General features: G+C 35.6%; 1 protein-coding gene across 7 annotated transcripts in view; it reads right to left on the bottom strand.

The window, feature by feature from the left end:
- Slc4a4 (solute carrier family 4 member 4) overlaps positions 1 to 24,986 on the bottom strand; it is a 335,973-nt gene that overhangs the window by 180,027 nt on the left and 130,960 nt on the right. For 4 of the 7 annotated variants that reach the window (XM_048785765.1, XM_048785761.1, XM_048785763.1 and 1 more), the window contains 3 exons: positions 23,412 to 23,547; positions 12,653 to 12,813; positions 3,179 to 3,358 (listed from right to left, as the gene is read on the bottom strand). In XM_048785765.1, coding sequence (XP_048641722.1) covers positions 3,179 to 3,358; positions 12,653 to 12,813; positions 23,412 to 23,547 — 477 coding nt within the window. Of the gene's footprint in view, positions 1 to 3,178; positions 3,359 to 12,652; positions 12,814 to 23,411; positions 23,943 to 24,986 lie in introns of those variants that run through there. The other 3 variants (XM_048785764.1, XM_048785762.1, XM_048785767.1) reach the window with 2 other exon arrangements.

Raw genomic sequence — 24,986 nt, 5'->3', positions numbered from 1 at the left:
GTAGTAAGCTACAGAGCAGGTATCATTCCAGAATCCATTCTGACTCATGAAATCTTTCCTAATCATGCTTAAATATATTGTGTGTTACTATGTATTATTAATATTCTAAACATTTACATAATGTCATTTCATTTGTCATTTCATCATGTGTTTTATAGACATCGAAACTAAGTACTAAACTACCTTTTTTATTAGAAAGAAGAAACAACTTTTCACTAATAAAAAATGAAGTTATTAAATTGGATTGAAAAAAAAGGAAATTCACAATCTAGGTCTGATGGGATGACTAGTACACCACTTCTCAAAAGACTTCTGTACTCCCAGACCATAGAGCGCTGGGAAGTGATGCACAGTAGCAGACCATTTTATAGTATTTCTACTGTACAGACTCAATAATAGATGGAAATTACCTCAAGAGTACAGATTACAATAAAATATAGTGAAATAAGTCAGAAGTGGTAAATTTGAGTATTTATTACATGAGTTTTTAATATAGTTATTTAATTAGATGTTTACATAATTTAATTTTTAATAGAAGCTGTATTTAACCAGTGTGCAAAATTTTTTATAACAATTGGCTCTTCTGAGTAGATAAGAGCTAGTTCTAGCACACCTCTGGGAAATGAAAAAATTCCCAACTCTGAAGTATCTCCATAAATTTCAGCTATTTATCACACTGTTGCTCGCATAAAGCTGACTATATCACTGGCTCTATTTTCCAACCTGTTCTAGAAGACCAAGGTGACTTCAGTTTATCTAGACTTTACATGAGGATATTAGAATATAGCTCCAACTACAATAGGCATGAGATTCAGGCTTAAATAGCAGCAACAGTTATATAATTCTTTATTTTAAAAGTTTATTCTAAGAACATTTTGTAGTTGTTAAAGATATTAAGTGATTAAACTCCAAGATATAAAGGCAACTGTGTAAACTTGCACGTTTAGAACAAGCACCTTTACAAAGCCAAAAATTTGCCATCTGATAATTTATAATAATGTATCTTGGAGGCACATGAAATTCACTGCTATAGAATGTCTCAAAGCCAAATCTTGCCTGTGATATTTTAAAAGGAGTTGGATAACACAAAGGCCAATAATAATAGGTTTTAAAAGACCTAATGGTATCCCATGCTTCAGGGTGTAAGGTGATCCGTTGAAGAGCCAGAAAGGAACTGCCTGCCCTCCCTATTGCTTTCTGCCCAGCACATATAACATTTCACAAGTGAAAAGGTGAATGACAAAGGCAATTTCAACTTTCCTCTGAAGTACAGAGATCTACTGATAAAATGAGGAGCTGTATCAACTCACTAGCTGTGTTCCACATCCACATACTGTGGAAGGTCAGTACTAATAACAGGACCGATTTCAAGCTACCACGAGATACTGGCCTCCAAAATTCATCTGTTTGTAATTTTGACTCTGCCTGCAATTCCAAGAACTGCAGTGGTAGAAAGCACTCTCACAGTACTCATCCTTCCTCTTCTCTTCACAAATACGACATTTGAAAACACAACGCACTTTTTTACCTCTTTATACTCTTACCTCTTTATACCACCAACCCCACAATTCAAAAAAAAAAAAAAAACAAATTCTCAATTGTTTAAATTTCATTTTATGTGAGAAAGAGTATTATTATATATGATATACAAGAGGGACTTCAACTTGAATTGCCTTAATTTCAAAAATATGGGTTGTTTAAAATGAAATACATTTTAACATCAGCTGTTAAAATTATTCACCCTATAACCTTTTCAGTCATTAAACAACCTTTTTCTTCAAAAACCATTTTTTACAAAACCAGTAAATAAAGTGGAGACACGCAAAAACCAAAACATTTCCTGTCAGCAGCAATATTCCAGGTAATAGTAGAATCATTAAATTGTAGTAGGAATGTTCCAGATTAGATTATCTTTTGTGATTTTTTTTTAAAATAGGGATTGAACCCTGGGGCACTTAACCCCAGAGCCACATCCCCAGCCCTATTTTGTATTTTATTTTGAGACAAGGTCTTGCTGTGTTGCTTAGGGCTTTGCTAAGTTGCTGAGGCTGGCTTTGAACTCGTGATCCTCCTGTCTCAGCCTCCCAAACCACTGTGAAATTTCTTTACAAAGAGCATTTCTATTCTATTTATTTGTTTGTAACCAGTTTCTCTTAAGAAATATAACTGAGAAAGTACATTTGTAGTAAGCTCTCTTCCAATTATTCACATTAACACTAAGTCAGAAAACCCCATTTCTGGAAGCAGAGTGGCTGAGTTGGAATTCGGTCTACACAATTCTCTCAATCCACCTTTTCCATGACAACATGTTCATGTTCTGAAAGTGCAACTGAACACAATTAAATAGAACCTCCCATATCTACTCATTTCTCTTGACACTAAACAAGATAGGCAGAATGGAAGTACAGACCTAGTTCTACTACCCCAGTGCTTAGCAACTCTGCCCACCACACCTTCATTTCCCATGCTTCATGGAAATTAAATTCTCCTTTCTCAGGCTGCACCCAATCATGAAATTTATTTAAAACAAAGAGAATAATCCAGAAGATAGCACTTTTATCAGGAAACTCTCATAAATGCAATAAAGTATGAATAAGACATAGTGCCTTCCCTACTATTATATAATTGGGTTAATAACCCATCCTGAATACTTATTTTCCCATGATTATAACCTACGAAAAGAAAAGTTGGTTTTTTTAAAGTAGCAAAACAATTATTGAGTCTTACTTTATGAAGTGATCATTTATAGGCTGGATGCTGTCACACACCAAGAAAACACCTCATTACATGAGATTTCAAGACATTTATCATATCTTACTATATTCTCCTAATTCTGGTAAACCATCATGTTGAAAAATACTACCTAAAGTACTCAAGATATATAAGCTTCCTGATGCATCTGAAATATGTGGTTGGATCATCATAGCTATTACCAAACCATATCAGTCCATCAGAAGAGATATATATGGAGCAAGCCAGGCACCATGGCTTTTTCAGCCTACAGTAGCAGTGAAATCCTTCCAGCAAGTCTATAAACTGCCCCCCTGGATAAAAACTATCATGAGATGACTGTGTCATATGAACTTGAAAAAGGAAGAAATGTGGAGGAAAAGATGACGAGAAGTGGAAGAAAGGTGAGACAGGTAAGAGAAAGCAGCAGCCAATGGCCCTGCATTACCATTATCAGGGTTGGTAAACATCCTACTTGCACTGGAGACTGTCTTCCCAATGTCAGCCAGAGACCGGAGGTTGGATTTCTTGGTTTGATGACGGTGCTTCCGGAGCAAAGTATAGGTCACCTTATCCTTAAGGTCAGGTTTCAAGAGGCCTGTCTCAATCTGATGGTCAACAATCATCTCTAATACAAAAAGAAAGTGAAACAAAAATAAAACTTAGTCATGAAACATGATTTTTTTACTCCAGCTTCATGGTTGTCACCCTCAAATTTAATATCAATGTATTAACTTCCTACTTTATGTAAAGGATAAAGATACAAGGTACAGGGATACTGGTTTTAATGAGAGTTAAAAATATTCTAGTAATAATTGTATGTTTGGGAAGGTAAAATTATCTTGTTCATTATCCTTCATCCAAGTTGAGCGATTTCACATAAATTACATTCTACTTCTATGAGTTAATAATTTACATTTTTATCTAAAATAAACTGGAAAATTTTCATGCACTATTATGTGTTAGAAATATTAATGGTATGAAAAACTTAAGAATGTGTAAATTTAAAAGTAATATTAAACCTTAATTTTTTTAATTTTTAAAAACTTTTAAATCTATTTTTCCAAATTCTCCTAAGAGGTTGCGATTTCTTTACAAGAAAACGACAGAGAGCTGGGTCTGGGGCTCAGTACATGTGAGGTACTAGGATCAATCCTTAGCACTGCATAAAAATAAAATAAAGGCACACTGTCCATCTACAACTACAAAAAAAATTTTTTTAAACAAGAGAAAAGAAAACAATAGTTTCTTAATATCAAGTCATCTGAACACCAATTAATTAAATAAAAGAGTAACCTTGAAATTATCTCTTAGTCTCTTCTAAGGCAGGCTTATTCTTCCTGTTTAGATCTAGCTAAAGCCTTATCAATGTATTTCCATTGGCCATGTTAAAGTATAACCTAAATAAAATTTTCTGTGAAATTTTATTCAGTTTATTCTTTAAATATCTTACTTTAAATAACAGTCTTACTAAGACTTTTAAATATTTTAGTTTTACTATGAAAAAAATTAAAATCACTCCCTAGGTCACTCTGCAACACAACAAATTATTTTTTTCCCATTTTTTTATCGGAACATTATAGTTGTACATTACGGTGCGATTTATTGTTACATATTTGTACATGCAAGCAATGTAACAGTATAATTTGGCCAATATCATTTGTCAGTATTTCCCCCTTCCTTCCTTCCCCCCACCCCGCATCCCTTTCCTCTACTGTAACAGAAAATAAGAAATCCTCTTTCTCAGAAGTAAAATATGTTAATAGTATAACATAAATGTATCCACGTGCATCTTACTTTAACATCTACATGACAGGATATTTTATTTCTACCCTGAATGAGATTGAAGACCAAAAAAATCACAAAATCTGTGCAATATTGGCAGGAAGTTACCTCACTACAAGCAAATAGTGTTCTGCACTGAGCCAGAACAATATATCTCATACCAACATTTTTGGATACATAGATGCATCTAACACATATCCATATTCCCCTCTTGAGCAAGCTTCTCAATATACAAAAGTAAAAAGAGAACAAGTTATTCTTCTGCAAAAGTTTGACAAGAAAACTAATGGGTCCTAGTTGGATAATAGCATCTCCCACGATTCCCACCCCTGTAAAGAGAAGTTGCAGATTTCAAGGGGCTTTTCTTGGGCATAATTGTACTTCTCATACATCCATCTTTATAGCAAGTTCTCACAGATTTGGTCTCACAGTCTATAGAAAGAAACTGACATTTACAATGCACAATCAATTATTTGGAAGTCAAGCAGAGGCTAAATCCAGGATTCTCCATCATATCCTTACACAGATGCCATAAATGTCATGTAACACTGGACCACTTGGTAGGATGCCTGGGCAAGACAGGAAGAGTTTCTCTTGTGGATGTTTTGGGTTGACAGTGGCCTTTAGCTCTGAGTATTTTTAACTACACAAACCCCACTCAATAAAAATCTCAGAACTGATCCTATAATTACAATTATCCCTCTGTTGAACGGTAAAATAATTAGGTGCCTACAGAACACAACCCTTGTTCTTTCCCTTTAAGCCTTGTTCCATGTGGAAAGTCCATTTTACAGAAGAACCATAAATTTAAAAAAAAAAATTTAAAAGAAAAAAACAGCCCAGCATATCAGCTGCAAGTGTTATCAAACTCCTACTCTAATTCCAGGGTTGTGGATTAAAGTGTTTCTTATCTACCATTCCTGGCAGAGCCTCCCTCTATTCTTGCTTTCCCTTAAAATCACAAACCAATCCATATGCATACACAGCCTGCCCTGTTACTAATGTTTGGAAATCACCAGTTAGAACAGGTTAAAACATCTGTGTGGCTTATGCCCTTCATTAAGTTTCCATTAAAATGGTCCACATTATAGGAATCTCTTTAAATATAAACTACGAAACTTTTCAAAGGAAAGTGGGGGCAGTAACAGTTTACAGCTACACTGAAATTAAGCCTTCAGTGTTCAAAATCCCACAGACGCTACCAATTGGGAGAAAAAGTGCCAACTCCAGATGATAGCAGAGCTGAAAGCTGAGCAAGAGTTCAAGCTCTTACACAAAGACACATCAAGGAAAAAACACTTCAGACCAATATCCCTGATGAACATAGACGCAAAAATTCTCAATGAAATTCTGGCAAATTGCATACAAAGATGTATTAAAAAAAATAGTGTACCACAATCAAGTGGGATTCATCCCAGGGATGCAGGGTTGGTTCAACATATGGAAATCAATAAACGTAATTCATCACATTAATAGACTTAAAAACAAGAATCATATGATCATCTCAATAGATGCAGAAAAAGCATTTGACAAAATACAGCACCCCTTCATGTTAAAAACACTAGAAAAACTAGGGATAGTAGAAACATACCTCAACACTGTAAAAGCTATATATGCTAAACCCAAGGCCAGCATCATTCTAAATGGAGCAAAATTGAAAGCATTCCCACTAAAAACTAGAACAAGACAAGGATGTTCTCTTTCACCATTTCTATTCAACATCATCCTTGAAACTCTAGCCAGAGCAATTAGACAAAAGAAAGAAATTTAAGGGATACAAATAGGTAAAGAAGAATTCAAACAATCACTATTTGCTGATGACATGATCCTATAGATCCCAAAAATTCCACCAGAAAACTTCTAGAACTAATAAAATAATTCAACAAAGTAGCAGGATATAAAATAACACTCATAAATCAAATGCATTCCTATACATCAGCGATGAATCCGCTGAATAGAAATTAGGAAAACTACTGCATTCACAATAACCTCAAAAAATAAAAAATTAAAAAATACCTGGGAATCAATCTAACAAAAGAGGCGAAAGACCTCTACAATGAAAACTGCAGAACACTAAAGAAAGAAACTGAAGAAAACCTCAGAAAAGATATCCCATGCTCTTGGATAGGCAGAATTAATATTGTCAAAACGGCCATACTACCAAAAGCCAATATGATTCTGCAACATGTACACTCAGAAAAATGAGAAATTACATGCCATCTATGTATATCAAAGTGCATAAATGCATTCTACTGTCATGTATAACTAATTAAAACAAATAAAAAAAACTAAAGAGTTCAATGCAATTCTTATTAAAATCCCAATGACATTCCTCATAAAAATAGAAAAGGCAGTCATGAAATTTATTTGGAAAAATAAGAGACCCAGAATAGCTAAAGCAATCCTTAGCAAGAAAAGTGAAGCAGAAGACATCCCAATAACAGACCTTAAACTTCAGAACTATAGTAACAAAAACAGAATGGTATTGGCACCAAAATAGACTTGTAGACCAATGGTACAGAATAGAGGACACAGAGACAAACCCATATAAATACAGTTATCTCATACTAGACAAGGGTGCCAAAAACTTTCACTGGAGAAAAGATAGCCTGTTCAACAACTGGTGCCAGCAAAACAGGAAATCCATATGTGGCAAAATGAAATTAAACCTCTACCTCTCACCCTGCACAAAAATCAACTCAAAATGGATCAAAGACTTAGGCACTAGAACAGATACCCTGTGGCTAACAGAAGAAAAAATAGACCCAAATCTTCACTATGTCAGCCTAGGATCTTACTTCCTTAACAAGACTCCTAAAGCATAAGAAGTAAAATCAAGAATCAATAAATGGGATGGATTCAAATTAAAAAGCTTCTTATCAAAGGAAACAATAACCTGAGGAGAAAGCCTACAGATTGAGAGGAAATCTTTTCTACATCACCTCCAATAAAGCGTTACTCTCTAGAATATATAAAGAACTCAAAAAACTTAACACCATAAAAACAAATAACCCAATCAATAAATGGGCTAAGGAACTGAACAGACACTTAACAGAAGAAGAAATACAATTGATCAATAAATATATGAAAAAGTGTTCAAAATCTCTAGCAATTAGAGAAATGAAAATCAAAACTACTCTAAGATTTCATCTCACTTTTGTCAGAATGGCAATCATCAAGAATATAGTCAATAATAAATGTTGATGAGGATGTGGTAAAAAAGGTATACTCATACATTGCTGTTGGGACTGCAAATTGGTGCAGCCACTATGGAAAGCAGTATGGAGATTCCTCAGAAAATTGGAAATGGAACCACTATTTGACCCAGCTATCCCACTCCTTGGTTTATACCCAAAGGAATTAAAACATCAATGTTTGTAGCAGCTCAATTCACAATAGCTAGACTGTGGAACCAACCTAGGTGTCCCTCAATAGATGAATGAATAAATATAATGTGGTATATATACTCAATGGAATATTACTCATCTTTAAAGAGTGAAATTATGGCATTTGTCAGTAAATGGTTGAAGTTGGAGAATATCATGCTAAGTGAAATAAGCCAATCCCACAAAACCAAAGGCCAAATGTTTTCTCTAATATGCAGATGCTAATTCACAATAAGGTAGGGGGCACTAAGGAAGAACAGCATTACCTTAGATTAGGTAGAGGGAAGTGATGGGAGGGGAAGAGAGGGGAGATGTGGGGCTAGGAAAGATAGTAGAACGAAACAGACATTATTACTGTATGTATATATGTGACCACATGACCAATATGATTCTGCAACATGTACACACAGAAAAATGAGAAATTACATGCCATCTATGTATATCAAAGTGCATAAATGCATTCTACTGTCATGTATAACTAATTAAAACAAATTAAAAAACTAAAGAGTTCAAGCTCTTATTACACAGGTGAGAAAAGATCGGGCTAGAGAGGTGCTGGTCCACACATGTAGACTCACTAGAGGCAAAAAATAAATAAATAAATAAAACCAGTTTTTTTGACTCACAGTTTAGATCTTTCTCCAGGTTACATGTTTTTATTTAGATTTAAAAAGCAAACTCTAGACAAGAAAAGAATCAATACATGCAGAACTTTTGCAAACCAAGAGAAAGATGTGATGCAACAGAAAAATGGCCAAAGGTCACAAATGACTTCTTAAAAGCAATACGAAGGGCCAAAAAATATGCAAATACTCAACTTCAAGATTAAGAAAGACAATTTAAACAAATTTATGCAAATTAAACCAATAATGAGGTATTTTTTAATCTACCAAAGTGATACAAATTAAAAAGACAAATCAATCCCTCATGGTATGAAGGGTGTGTACAGCAGGCAATTTTATGCATTAATGATAAAGTGACTAGAACACTTTCTTGAAGATTGTTTCACAAATACATATCAAAACCCTTGAATATGTTCAAAGCTTCTGAATATTCTACCATTAGAAATTCATACCAAGAAAATAATCTAACAATTTAACAAAACTATAAGAAATATCTTTGCTTCTTTTCTTTACAATAAAAAATCTGAAGGCAATTTAAATACCCAATAATAGATTATTAAATACTGTATGATAATACTGTGTAATTTTAATACATTAAAATGACATTCAAATTTAATGACATGGAAAAATATTGTTATGTTTTAAGTTTAAGAAAAGACCAATTAAAATGAGGCAGTATGTGGACTGGGGTTGTAGCTCAGTGGTAGAGCGCTTGCCTCACATGCTTAAGGCACTGTGTTCGATCCTCAGTACCACATACAAATAAGAAAATAAAATAAAGATTTTTTTTAAAAATGAGGCAGTATGATTCTGCTTTGTGAAATAAATTATAGATGCATAAACGGTTGCAAAGAAAAAATGCTGAGACGCAGGTACAGTGGTGCATGCCTGTAATCCCAGCAAGTTGGCAGAGCTGTAGCCAGAGGATCACAAGTTCAAGATCATTCTTAGCAACTTAGCGAGACTCTGCCTCAAAAAATAAAAAGGGATGGGGTCATTTCAGTAGTATCTGAACTATATTTAGTACCTTTACTAAAATAAATAATGTGTGTGTGTGTGTGTGTGTGTGTGTGTGTGTGTGTATAAATGAAAAGAAGAGAAAGCAGGCAAACAACCTGAGAAGATAGCTCTGAAAATTAGTTGAGTGGGTATTTCTATTTTTGTGGGTTACATTTTTCTGTATTAGTTTAAAATAAGCATATATTCGTTTTGTAATTAGAAGAAACAATAGAAATAAAGTCATTTTGAAAATATAAAAAGGTGTGAAAAGCAAGAAGCAACAGAACTCACACATCTGCCAACATGCACAGCTCAGGAATGCCTTTACATTCAAAATGAGCTCCAAAAATAGAGGTACATTTCCCTGATCCATTTTTTATCATAATAGAATACCTGAAATGGCTTATAATGTTTTTAACTTAGAAGGAAAGGAAAATTCCCATGGACTTGGTTTCAAATATGAATGACACTCATTAAATGTAGAATTATGATGATGATGCTAATAATAAAACTATTAAAATAATCCATGAAAATGATGTTTTACCCTTTATGATACTTTTTTAAAAAGATAAGTTTTTCTATTAGCATGCAGAAGGGGTTCTTCATGGAAAAAGCACATAGAGGTCCTGAGAAGAATCAGAATTAGGCTGAATTTTTGTTTCTTTTTTTGGTAAGTATGAGAAGTGACACCTGCTTAAATAGTCACCCACCACTCATAGCCCCCATGCATCTCAAGGCCCCTCCTATGGCACTGCCTTTGAGCTCAGGGTGGGAAGCCTCTGAGAGGCAGACTGATGAGACGTGGTAGCTGGTGGACTGCAAAGAAGAATAAGCAGTATACTATTGTTTTTTGATATTTGCTATCATAGTTGCTATTAGTTTTTCATCTTATTTTTGAAAAAAAATTGGAGTGTGGGGGAGATGCATCTTAAGACTTAGCTGTGAATAATTTTCAAATGAAAATTATAGCATGATTCAGGATTTGGGAACAACTCCACTTTACCCTCTGCTAGAAAGGATTTTTTTTCTTAACTAAATGACTATAACTCTTCAAATTACTGTTCCATCTTCTGTCATTTAAAACTAGATAAAATAGGACCTTTTATTCTTCATGTTTTACCCTCCAGAAGGTTTTGATTCTCTCCAAGGATCTGTAAGTCTTTGTTGTTAGCCAGTTACACTTTTTCAAGCAAGCTTTCTTCCCATGCCTGCAAAACCAGCCTCTCCCCGTTTCTCCCTTTGTTTTGCTCATGACGTGTGATTTGCCTCTGAACTGTATGTCTGTATTATTAGCTCCAGAATGACAGTGCTGGCTCTCTGCCTACTTGCCCCAGGGACTGTGGAGCAAACATATTTGTGAAGGATGATACCTCAAAATGACCCAGTGGTGTCTAATTTTAACATGTAATGACAATTTTTAAAGTAAATGCATGGAGGTTAGGGAAAAGGTTCACAGCTGATAATAAAAGGTAATGGAAAATTAATGCAAGAACATAAAATGCTTCGATTAACCTTTCTCAAATGCAGTAAATATCAGAAGTTCTCTCTGTGGCCATTGGCTAAAGAGGTTCCAATTTAATGTGGAATCTGTCTTCCACTACATGTAAAGGGGTCAATTAGCTGCTGAAGACCAGAAGCTCCTTAAGCTCTTTCTGGTGCTGAAGACCCCAAAGACATCTTTAAAGAAAAGCTCCCATGTGTAATTCCACTTTGACTTTCATCTCCTGTTGATCAGCTCCAGGCATAGTCAAGAAACTCTTCAACTATTTCCAGCTCTGTCCACCACACCATTTGGAATCTTTTCTCCTGCTCATGAAGTCCCTGAGCATCTATTTAACCTGACTCAGTCTTCACTCAGCCCTCTGCCAGGTGACATGTAAAAAGATGTGGATAAATAAATTGTAACAAATACACCTAATGATCTCATTTTATTTTCATACCAACTCTGAAAGGTCCCCCTTCATCCTGCTTTTATAGATTAGTAAGACTGCACAAGAGTTAATTTACTTGCTTTATCCTTGGTCATCCATGCCAGCGGAGGTAAACTTTAATTAAAGCCCCCCCCGCCCCGCCCAATTTTAAATCCATCATTCTTTCCTGTGATGTCATTCTATATCTCATGGGATTGACACATGATATCTTCCAGAGAGTGTGCACATGTTTATAGAGGACAAACCCTGGGCTCGATGGAATGAATATTTAAATGGTAGAATTTCAGGCAGAAATATTTCACAAGTTCTTGGTGATACAAATAATACTCAGCAACAATGTGACCTTACTCAGTCACTTAACCCAAAAGGTCCTACCTGCTCCCTGCCCTTCATAAGCTTTCTCTATACACAGCTAAAAAGCTTGACATCCAATGCAGGACCCAGACTATTTCCCTTCTTATAGAAGATTTAAGCTGCATTTTGAAGATGCTGAAACTGAAGTTCACAGAAGCTCAATGCAATGTGTAGGTCAAAGAGTTTTAGAAATCTAGTGTGCAGACTTCTGGTCTGATAAGACCAAAGATGGGTGAGTGATAGGGTCTATTAAAAATATTAATCTTGTGCCAATAAGTGAATTGAATTAATACAAATCTGTAAATAAACAGCACAATCCTAAACATAAGGAAAAATAATGTAAAAAATGAAAAGCATGAAAGAGAAGATTGCAAAATAAAACTGGAAGAAAATATTTCCAAATGTTAACAATGGTTTTGACTAGAGACATATTACAGAAGACATTTTTTTTTTTTGGTGGGGGGGGGCGTATACCTGGGATTGAACTCAGGGGCACTTGACCACTGAGCCACATCTCCAGCCCTATTTTGTATTTTATTTAGTGATGGGGTCTCACTGAGTTGCTTAGCACCTCGCTTTGCTGAGGCTGGCTTTGAACTCAAGATCCTCCTGCCTCAGCCTCTCAAGCCACTGGGATTACAGGTGTGCGCCACTGTGCCCAGCTACATTTTTCTTTTCTGACTTTCAACTTTTCTACAATAAACCACACTAATTTCACAATGTGAAAAAGAAAAGATTGTCATATACTATTCAACTCTACTTCCACTAGTAGGCCTCTGCATTAATGGAGACTCATGACTTGTGAAGGTAAAATAGTAATAGGAACCTAAAACAGTATACTTACCCACCAACTGTGGGAGAGAAGAAGCCTCCCGGTCAAGCATGATCGATCCTTTCTCCATACATGTCCTAAGCTCAAATAAGCTGTGTAGGGACAACGTGGCCACATGGGGCTTACTCCACCTCTCCCCACCTTGTTCCACTTTTTCTTCAAACTTAATCCACCTAGGAAGATGAAAATAGTGAATAATAATTAAAATTGCTCCAACTTCCTCTAGAAATAGCAATGTCAACCCCTCCATTTCCACTCTTACCAGAACTTTCTTTTTTATGTCTCATTTTGTAAAGTTTTAATAGCTTACTCTATCATTTATTGCATTACCTTTTGGAATACACCCAGAGTCATAGACCACTCCTCACCGTACAGTTAGAGAGAATAAAAGTAACCAAAAAGAGACAAAACATCTTTGTTTTTATACCTGTCCACATGTAACCATGAAAACACCAAGGATGATTTTTTTTATTTTTTTATTTTTGTATGGTGGTAAGGATTGAACCCAGTACCTCACACATGCTAGGCAAGTGCTGTAGCACTGAGCCACAACCACAGCCCCCAAGAATGATTCTTTTTTTAAAAAAAACAATTTTTTTTTAAGAGAGAGGGAGAGAGAGAGAGAAAATTTTAATTTTTTTTTTTTTTTTTTTTTTTAGTTCTCGGCGGACACAACATCTTTGTTTGTATGTGGTGCTGAGGATCGAACCCGGGCCGCACGCATGACAGGCGAGCGTGCTACCGCTTGAGCCACATCCCCAGCCCCCCAAGAATGATTCTTTAACTAAACTTTTTAAATAAGGTAGAAAAATATGCATCTCAAAATTCTCCATGTGGATAGAACCTACAATGTATAAAAATAGCCACCACCATGAGGATCTTATTGAGACTTCACAAGGCAGGTTCATATAAGGTAAAATATTAGTGATGAACCAATATTTATCTCAGACAGTTGGAAACCCTGATGTGTCAAGTGGTGAAATGAACATAAAGTTTCCCTTTGTTGATGCTTAACGGAGGGTCATCATGTTTGCTGTGTCTTTGTTTATTTCTCAGCTAACAAATGCTCCCTCTCATTGAGATTCTAACAGAAGCTTTAGCCTGCAAGTCTGGTTCCATGTGTGTTTAAAAATACACAAGCTCAGTGAAAAACAGATCTACTCTGATAATAACAGATCTTCTATAAACCTTAGCAATGGAACAAACAGCCATAGCTGCTGTTTTCTAAGACTCTTAGACATTTTGATAATACGGCAATATTCAGAAACAAAAAAGTTCAGGTAGAGCAAAGCACATTTGGTAGTTTTTATATCCCATACATTACACATGGACTGTCCTACACTGTTAAAGATAACAGAAAAGCATCTTTGATTGCTATACATCACCATCCAAAAGAACACACTGCTTTGTTTTATTCAAACATTCTGAAAGATACTGGATAAAAGAAAGAGGGAGTTAAAAATTGTTTTTTCTACATTTTTCACCCAAAGGTTTAATGATTGAAAAAATGTTTTCCTAGAAAAAGCTAAACACTCACCTAACTCACCAAAGATGAGAACAAAGGGCAGAGATCAGAGGAAACTCTATATAAAGTATTATTTATAGAACTCTTACCAACCCCAAAGGAAAGGGAAACACACATCAGGAGAAACCGAGTGAAAATAGATCAAGTGATCAACCACAAAGCCAGATAATATTTAGAATTTAATCAAGACCAACACAAATATGATTCAGAAGTATTCTGCCATATTCAAAGACTCTCCCTCCATGCTCTTGTCATGAAGCCCCAAAGAGCCAGGCAATTCCTGTGTCAGTGGTAACCCCATCCCAATCTCACTCAATTCTAAGACCCCTGCTTTTTCCCCTTTTATCCCACACCCCAGAAAAGGTAAGCAGTGGAGATTTTTAAATGTTTTCCCCAAGATTTAAAAGGTCAACAACAACGCCAAAGAGGCTCTGAAATTCAGAATGAAACCTAGTTTATTTCTACAAGAGTGGTTGACTCACACTCCAGTAAAGAATCAATGAGTCCTAATACTCTTGCATGCATGTGGGTGTGTGTATATGCACACCTGTGATTGAATTAGCACTTCTTCATTTTGGTTTGAATGAGAGCCAGAGAAATAGAAGGGGCTAGGAGAAGAAAAAAATGACAGTTTTACATCACACACTTATAGAATTCTATGGGTGTAACCAAAACAATAAGAGGTAATTAGGTAATCAGGGTTATTTCAAGAATAATCATTTTATGTAATATGATACATTGGTTAACTTTAGGTATAACACTTTTTCCAACTTGTTCATAAATTCTTTAACCATGTTTTTTGGTAATGGTTGTGGGAACTGTATTTACATCTGAGGTTATAATTTATTGCCCAAGTTCAGACTCCAGTAGACAGAAGATTTCATGGTATATGAAATCAAGTCAGGGTTACAGAGTTAAATAATTTATAGAGAGTGTAGTGATTCCTCATTTTCTATTTCTAAGTATATTCTTATTAAATGACAGGTAGATTCTTTGGTGGTAGATTCAAGCCCAAGATGAATGACAAGAATCAACTAGAAATTATTTAAAATAAAATATCTTATATGTCCTCATTACCCTAATATCCTTACTAAATGAGTGTCTCCTTTCTATTAATTTCCATCAACCTATACTGCTAAACCTGTTCCTTAAAAGAAAACTATGCATCACTGATGTCCAGTATTTGACAGTGGTTCTTTTCTGCCATTACCCTTGCTATGGTATGAATGTTTATGTTCCCTGACATTCATATGTTGAAATCTTACCCCCAAGGTGATAGTATTAGGAGGTAAGCCTTTGGAAGTACTTTGATCAGGAGGGTGGAATCCTTGTGATTTGGATTAGTGCCCTTATAGAGAGAGTCCCAAGTAGACAGATAGCCACTTCTACTATGTGAGGATACAGCTAAAAGTCACTTTACATGAGAAAGCATCACCCATCAGACACTACTGCTGCTGTGGCCTTGATCTTGGACTTCCCAGCCTTCAAAACTGTGAGAAATACATTTCTGTTATCTATAAGCTACCCAATCTATGATATTGTATTACTGCAGCCCCAAAAAGGCTAAGCCAATCCTCAGCTGCCCAAACAAAATAAATTTAATAAAATTTTTGTTAAAAAAAGAGAAGCAAAATCACTGGATTCCTTTGTGGCCTGCCTCTTATGCATTCCTCTCCATAGTTAACAGTGTAAGGAACCTGATTGGACTTAAAATATGAATTTGAAGACATTTTAAAAGTACATTTTAAAAATTAGAAATCATAAATCCCAACTAAGTTGGAATTACAAAATAGCATTACTCACCCTCCTGGATTATACTAGCCCTTTAGGTCAAGATTTAACCATAAAGGAATGGAAACATAAAGTCTTAAAACTAGCCTTTGCTTAAAATCTACATTCCTAAGGGATAAATATTATCTCAGCTCAGCAACTACTTCACTTTGCCTTCAGTAAATATTGAGAGCTATGATGATGTCATATTATAGCACAGCTAACAGCATAACGGAACCCTGGGATAAGGCCTATGAAATTCCTTCAGAATGTACTATTTCAATTGTTCAAGGAACAATTATACTTTCAACATATTCATTTAAGCATAAAAGAATGGTGTGCCCATATAAACAGATTGTTTGCAGATAGTTTCATTCTGGAAACTGCACGCACTATATCTATCTACCTCACATACCAAGGACAAACTTGTGGGAAAAAAAAAAAAAACTGAACACTACTCAATTCAAATCAGAAACCATTAAAAAGAAGGCTAAGGCAAAAGACCAAAGTTCAGCCTGAGTGCCAATGAATCTGTAAAGGTGCTTTATAACCATGCAATTATGTTTTTTAAAAAAAACAGATGTTTTTTAAAAAAAACAGACGTTTTTATTGTAGAGTGTACTAAAAGCCACTATGTACCCTTCATAATGACTATGAGTAACCATATATTTGGAATAAGTTTCTGACTTTTCCTCTTGTTTCAGTACTTGACATATTACAGGAAAATTAATTTCAAAAGTTGGCTTTTTAAATGCTTGCAATTACAAAACCGTTGTACCCTTGGAGGGGAGTTTATTAGGTGAAGTTTATTTATTCCAAGGTCTTAGAAGAATAATGATAAAGTACTTTGCAGTTTACCACACTTTGAGTGACTGCCAACCAAACAGCATTTCACTCGTTTGTTGAAGAAACAGAAGGTCCACTGGGAATCACTGGATTTTGCAACTTTCCAATCATATGATTAAATATAATTAAGAAAAGACAAGACCTCTAACTTAAAAACCTTCCAGTTTTACAGTGGAAAATAGACACGACCTTTGCACTAGAATATAATCCAACTACATAAAACTATTGAAATGATACTAAATTTCTTGCTAATTAATAAATGCCTCATTACATATAAAAGAAGTCAATGCTAGTACATACCTGGGATAAATTACGATTTTAAGGAGAATTCTTAAATTTCTAGATGGACTGTAAAAATTATTGCATATAATTATCTAGATGTAACTACATATAATTACATAGATGATTAGAATTCTCAAGCCTTTTTCTTACAGAAAAAAAAAAAAAATGGTCTCAAATGGAATTTCCCAGAGTAATTCAGAACGGAAAGAGAGAGAAAGTGTAGATTGGAAAGAAAGTGATCCATGTCAAAACCCACAGGGTCAGTGTACCTTCTGATGTGTCATGGCCATGACCTTAAATTAGGTTCCCCAGAGGTGAGTCAGGTCAATCAGCAGAAACACAAATAGGTGTTCCCTTGTGCTGTCCCACTGGACATGAAACATCAACACCCTTTCCCTTTGTTGGCTCCTATTTGTTGAAACTGTGATGGCTTTTCTTTTTACCCAGGTTTGGCAGTACTGTTTGAGTTATGCTGGATAAATGATCTTTAACACATATTCACTTAACAGTAGTGAAGTCCAGCACTGTCCATCTGAAAATTTACTGAAGCAAAGCCAAAAAACAATAATCACATTTGCAGATATATTCCTAGCTCAAAGAAATAAAGAGTTGGGGGGACAGGGGGGGGAGTCCCTTCCTCCAGTTGTTGGGCCATCACCAAATCTGGGCCACAAATTATTCTTTTTACCCACTTGCTTCATGAACCCACTAGCTGATACCTAGGTTCTTAACAAGAAGCAAGACTTCTGTACCACTTCCAAATGATTCAATTTTAATCACTGCTATCTCACTGAATGCCATTTTTCTAATGAGCAAACATTCAGAAGTACCCTTTTAAAAGAGTCACATTCCTTGCCATTCCATTGATAAGATGCATTGGTGGGGTCTGATAAGTCTATCCTTTGTGCAGTGTTCAACTTGGGCTCTGTTTTGGAAGAGTCGCTGAAAATTCAAAGTTCTAACTTACAGGAAAAAGAAGAACAGAGACAGGATGTGAAAAGATGGGTGGCAGACAGAATTGACTGTTACTTTAAACTCCATATAAGTAAAAACTTCTCTGGTTCATAGTACTATATGACTACTGCACCTTATAAGACTTAAATAGGGCATCTCCCCTAATACTGGAAACAATCTCCTTATTGTTTGAGGCACAGGGCCAACCTGAAATTCCTGAAGTAGGATTCAAACCACAGTAATGCTGAGGCTCCATGTAGAATATTCTCAGTCAAATCAAATCAGTACCAACTGAAAAGTATAGAACCTTAAAAGGAAAAGTAGGGGGGAATTGTGTTCTGTGGAGTATAGACTCCGTAAAAATTGCATTAAGCTGGAGAAGTATGAAAGGTTAGCTCTCCTTGGAATACAACATTCTACCACCTGTGAGTGTAGCCCAGTGGTAGGGCACCTTCTTAGCATTCATGAAGCCTGAAATTCAAACCCCAGCCCTCTCCCCGCAAAACATGTCTATCAACTAAGGTTTTTGCAGGAAAGAATTCTCAAACTTAAAATTAGAAAAAGATTCATGTCACATCTTCATATATAAAATGAATTCCTTCTAAGCAATAGCTTTTTATTAGTCTGGTAGGTTGGAGAACTTTTAATAGAGGAAAAGAAATTATCATGTCTGGGAAATGGACATCACAAATAGAAGTCAAATTACCACAAAAAAACATTCTGAAGTAAAGACTGCTTAAAATCTGAACATTTCTGGAAGCATAATCATTTCCAAACCTTCAGAGAATTTAGATAGAGCAGCAAACTAAGGATCAAGGTTCTATTTCTCTTTTCATTCGTTCTATTAACCTATATTTCTTGGCATAAGTGTGTGCCAGGTAGTACCTAGCACTAGGAATAGAGTGATAAACAAAACAACTGCCCTCACAGAACTTTAGTTCTATTGGGAAAGGACAATAACAAGATATATAATACGCCAAATGGTGATAAGTGGTAAAAACTAAAGTAATGATGAGCAAGTGCTAGGAAGTGTTGAGTGAAAGTTTCAACTATAGATAGGGCAGCCCTGAGAAGATAACATTTGAATGAAGACCTGAAGGAGGGGAAATGAATTCTGCAGGTAACTGTGGTGGTACATGGCAGGAAGAGGGGACAGCAAGGGCAAAGTCCTTGACAGAGTAGAGCCTGACAGGCCAGTGGGGATCAAGCAGACTGAACAAGGAGAAAGAAAACAGGAGATAAGGTCAAAGAGACCAGGGTGGACAGCTCATGAGGGAAGTAAGGGCTGGTGCAGAGAGACCAACTAGGTGGAGCCACTCACAGTAATCTAGGTGCAAGATGGTAGCCTGAGCCAGGGTCATGGGAGTACTAAAGGTGAAATGTGGTAAGACATCTGAATATCTGAGTACCTTTAAGGCAGAAACAGAATTTGCCAGTTGATTAAATAGCAGGTATAGGGAAAGACAGGCATCAAAAAAGACCAACATTCTGGCTGACACAACTAGAAGAGTAAATTATTTACTGACATGGGGAAATCTGTAGGAGCCGCAGATCTGGAAACATGGATTTTGAGACTCCCAATAGTTCCAATTATATTTAATTCCAATTAAGTAAAGAAAGAAGTCTAGCTTAGAGATAAAAATGCAGGTGCTATTCACACATTGATGAAGTAGTTTAAAACTTTAAACAAAGGTCCTCTTCTGAGCTTTATCAGTGATATGCTAGGTACCTTGGGGCTGTTGTTCCACAAGCGTCATCAAATTATAATAGAATTCCAACTTTGGCCAACTAATATGTCTAAAAAACCATTATATTCAAAGTGGTTATTTCTAAGGCAAACAGTTATGAACTAATCACATATTCAACAAATATTTATCACCCAGTATGAATCAAGAACAGCAAGGCACTGGGAACACCATAGTGAACAGCCATAGTAGTCCCCAGCTTTAGTGTCATGAGGGAAAACAGATGAAAATAATAAAAACACAAATTAGTGATAAAAATTAATTAATAGTAATTGTGGCAAATACTACATATGAGAAGTTATAAAGTGTGGGCTATTAATGAGTCTGAGCGCTTTTTATTCCTAGACAACTTCTCCCTGACACACAGTATACTCCCAATGCTCTTCCTACCTCCAATACAATCTCTGAGAAACTGATTACATCACTAAGATGGCAAAGATGCTTAAAAAAAGTCTTTAAAGATGGTAGTAAATAATTCAAGATCATTTCAATCTGTAATGATCTTAAAGGGAAATATTAAGCCCATCTCATTCAACACTGGGTTACCTATACAATGAACTGCAACCTCTCCACCCTTTGGGGACTAAGGATAATTGTCAAATAAAGCACAGTCTACTTTTGACTGAAATAAAAAACAGATAACAATCCCTGCACTCTATGATAACTACAAAATTTCAAGATAAAAATAAGAATCAAACCAGCCACAGCTAACTACAACAATACACACATCTGAACAAAATTTTAGAGCAATAAAATATGCCTATGTTAGAGAGGCTACAACCTAATATTATGATCCTTTGATAGAACAGAAAACACAAACTCAGGAAGACCCCGTGATATGTTCAAAATTAAACAATCAGAGAACAGCAAAGCCAAGGCTAGACCAAGACCTAACAACACATAATTGAGGTTGCACTAATACAAGTTTCACTCCATACTTTCCTAACAGAAAGAAAGAAAAGAGAATAAAATGGAGACACTAGTAAAAGTTTTTGCTTTGAAGCCTTCTTTTCGGAGGATACTTTAAGGACTAAAATTATATTTTAAAGATTTTTAGTATACAAGTTATTGGTTCTTAAAAAGGGAAATAAGAGACAATTTCTGTGTCACAAGAGGTCCCAAAGAGCAAAAAGGAAAAATCTTTGACAGCATTAGAGTAAAATACAGATGTGCTACCAAAGCTTTGTAAGTAAAAGAGAAAAATTAATTCAGTATTAAACAGACGAGTTTAAACAAGCACACTCCCTCTAGATATCAATTAGAAGGAGAATTACCCATTAAGTGGAAATAAAATATTTGAAAAACGGATCCCTTGTCTTAATGCTACTGTGTGAGGGTAAGGAATAACCTAATGTCTTTTTTCTTTGCTGACCATGGTTTAAGTTATGGAAAGCAAGAAAGTCTTCATGGGTTCTACTAAACTTTTTAAAAGCAGGTATGTCTGTAAGTCCAAGCTACCTCAAAATTCTTGGTGAATAATAAAAGCCTCTCAATCATTATCAAATGAATCAATTTACAAAACCTCTCCAGTATTAAAAATACCAAATGGCTGAAGACATTCAGCAATACTTAAATTTGTGGAAATAAGAATAAATTCATAAATCTGTAAAGCATAGTCTGAGTACCTAACCTATAAAAACCCAATCAAATTGACAAAGACTTCATCGTAAATGGTATAATATGTGAAACTTTCAAGATATGCCTCAGAAAATAGTCCTTCCTGTAACTCTTAAAAGAGCCCTGATGTCGAAAAAGGGGGACTATTGAGCTTGCTCTCTATAGTTCATCTGTTCTGACTGATCATAATGATGAAAATATTAACTTCTTTCTGACTCTGGAATAGCCTATCTAGAATAGAAGAGCAGATGAAGGTCCCATTTCCATCAATTACCACAGGAGACCTTTGCCTTTTTTAGCTTTATTTCTCTTAAACTAAAAACCAGGATACTGATTGGTATTCCTCAGATTGTAACACAGCATTTTGAACTTGCTTCAAACTTTTCAATAAAGTACAGAGATCACTGTATGTGTTTCTTCTGCTCCCCTACTGCACTCCCAGAACATAAAATAGTGCTTGGGTATACACTACTTACTCAAAAAAGCACTGGGTGAATTGAATTGATATGAATAAATTATTGTCTATAAAAAACATAGCTTAACATTATTTTATTTAGAAAACTGAAACAAATTGGTATCTCTATATTACAAAACAATGAGAGACCAATAACTACATTATATCAAAGTCTTTATATCACATAATTATTCATGTCACAAAAGAAGATTTACTCTGGGATATGTAACTGAATTTATTTGTAAAGGAAAGCTCAGAAATCATGAAACTCATGAAAGCTTATCTACCTGTTATAGTGGTTAATAATGTAGAAAGCATTTCCATATCTATATATATATATATATATATGTGTGTGTGTGTGTGTAGATAAAAATATGATATAATTATACATAATATGTTACACATTTTTAAAATGTATTTATTTATTTTTATGTGGTGTTGAGGATCAAACCCAGTGCCTCACATGTGCGAGGCAGGCACTCTAACACTGAACCTCAACCCCAGTCCCAATATGACACATTTTATATAACATAAATACATATCATACATAATAGGTATGATTATCTACACTTTTTATTGTTCTTTTTACATATACATGACAGTCGAGTGTATTTTGACATATTACACATATATGGAGTTCAACTTATTCTAGTTAGGATCCCATTCTTGTGGCTGAACGGGATGTGAAGTTATACTGGTTGTGCATTCATAACTGAACATAGGAAAGTTATGTCCGATTCATTCTACTTTTCTATTCTCACACCCCCTCCCTTCCCTTCATTGCTCTGTCTAATCCAATGAACTTTATCTACTCTTTATTGATAATGAAGCCAGAGTTCTTTTTTTTTTCTTTTGAGTTATATATGCAGTTCTTTTATTTTTTATTTTGAGGCAGAGTCTTAATAAGCTTCTGAGGTTGGCCTCAAACTTGCACTCCTCCTACCTCAGCCTCCTGAATCACTGGAATTATAGGCATAAACCACTGAATCTGGCATAAAACCAAAGAAATTAAATACCATTCAGCTAACAGGAAACAGAGCATAAAAGTAAATTGAGGTCTTTAAACTCCAGATTGAAGTGAACCTTCTACTTGCTTTTAGCTGGATGTTTAGAAGATGACAGGTTTTTACTTGAAATCCTACTCTGCAAATTCCTATCACAGTCTTCACAATGCTTCTCTTATCATGGAGTGAGAATAAAACAAGGTCTCACAAGATAAATTGGAGTTATTTGCATACCTGTTGGCTATCATCTTTGGGTGCCTGAGTTTATTATCTCTATAAAATACTTTACCATAAAGTAGAAATATAAATTGAGATCAACTTCTCATTCATTATAAAAGTCAAACTTACAACAGCACAGGGCAATGAGACTATGATTCAACAGTGAAAGGAAGGGTGCCCTGCATCCATGTCAATATAGAAAAAAAGAAGAAATAGGGGTCTTAATGCAGCAGCAACACCACCCTCATTGCCCATTCAGGGTGTGGAGGTGAGAGGAAGGCACCTGCAGGCTCACCTATCATGCCCCACACTCGTTTCCCTGAGTTAGTACAGCATATGATCAGCCATGCCTCACCTGGCTGTCTCCTTCCACTCCATCTCCTGTCCATCCACGGCCAGCAGCTCATCCAGTTCGGTGAAGAGCTGGGGAGGAGCTGGGCTGTCATCCTCCTCTCCCAAGATGAACCGGATGCGTTCTGCGGCAGGAGAGACTGCAGAAGTGAAAATACTGTGGTTAAACACTGGCTGGACAACCCGGAGGAAAGTGTAGCTCCGAGATCTTCCTCTCTCCCCAGGGTTATTGGGCTTCCCTTCCACATTTTCAGTAGACATCTTTCTTGCTGACTCTCCCTTATCCCCAACCTAAAGCCAAAAAGCACTCAAAGTTGGTCTCTCTTCTTTTGGTCCAAACTGTATCTCAGTTTTCCAAAAGAACTGCGCTCCAGGTCTGTGTAGTTTGTAACCAAGAACCTTGCGCCCTCAGATGTGCTGAGGCCCAACCACATGACTTCTCCTCCTTCCTCACTTATGACCCATCCAAAATTATAAGACGGAAATCATCTTGAACCAATCACTTTTTTCATGTAGCAGTGGGAGGGGCAACAGAGCACCCCAATCCTGGGTTTTCCTTAGGCCCACACCTTCCACCCACCCTCCCTCTGTCCAATGTCTGAGCCCATGCCCTCCCAGGCTCCTCGCTGACCATAACTGACAAACTGCAAAGTTGGTAAAGGAATATTTAACAAGATGAGGTCTCTTTTTTACATAATGGCAGTACCCAAAAATATTTAGTCACACTTCAATGCACTTGAAAAACAAGTCCAAGTAAAATATTGTACACCTGAGAGGGAAAAAGTTTTCCAACACACTTAAGCAGATAATTGAATGCCCTACTAGCTCCTTTTGACCCCATCTCCTGGAAATCATGTAATGAAAATTTAACTAGAATTTCCCCCAGGTTGTAGGTTATTTTCTCTTTTTTAAAAAAGAGAGGGATGAAAGCATTTGGAAATTGATGGTCACATTAAAAACTAAGGCCCATGTATACTTTTATAATAATAATCCAATGACATATACATACAGATGCAATTAATGTATATCACACACATGAATATAATATATAAATCAGTAGATTTATATTTAGATTTCAATACAAACAACCTAATAAAACATGAAAATGCCCACCGTCTGAAAATACATAAATACAGGACAAAATAAAATTCGAAAGGTCAAAATTTATTTACTGCAAATAAATCCATGAAAAATATTCAACCTAATTAGTAATCAAAACTAATTATTAAAGTATATATGTTTCATCTGTTGAAATATAACAATGGAAAAGAATGACAATGCCCAATGTTCAGAAATTGTGAAATTGTGTTGGTTGTTAGTAGGAATCTAAATGGGGAAAAAAATCTCTAAAGGGAAATTTGGAAGGATGTGGAAATGTTTTAAAACTATATCCTGGTGGCTGGGATTGTGGCTTATTGGCAGAGCACTTGCCTAGCACATGTGAGGCACTAGCTGCACATAAAAATAAATAAATAAAATAAAGGTATTGTGTCCATCTATAACTAAAAAAAATTATTAAAAGTATATCTTATAAGCCAGGAATTCTTCCAATAAAAATACATTCATTTCAAATAAATGC

This window comes from Marmota marmota, unplaced genomic scaffold (assembly GCF_001458135.2).
Source record: "Marmota marmota marmota unplaced genomic scaffold, marMar, whole genome shotgun sequence".
Taxonomy (NCBI): domain Eukaryota; kingdom Metazoa; phylum Chordata; class Mammalia; order Rodentia; family Sciuridae; genus Marmota; species Marmota marmota.
Note: the sequence above shows the minus strand (reverse complement) of the source record. Positions and strands in the feature narration are given on the sequence as shown.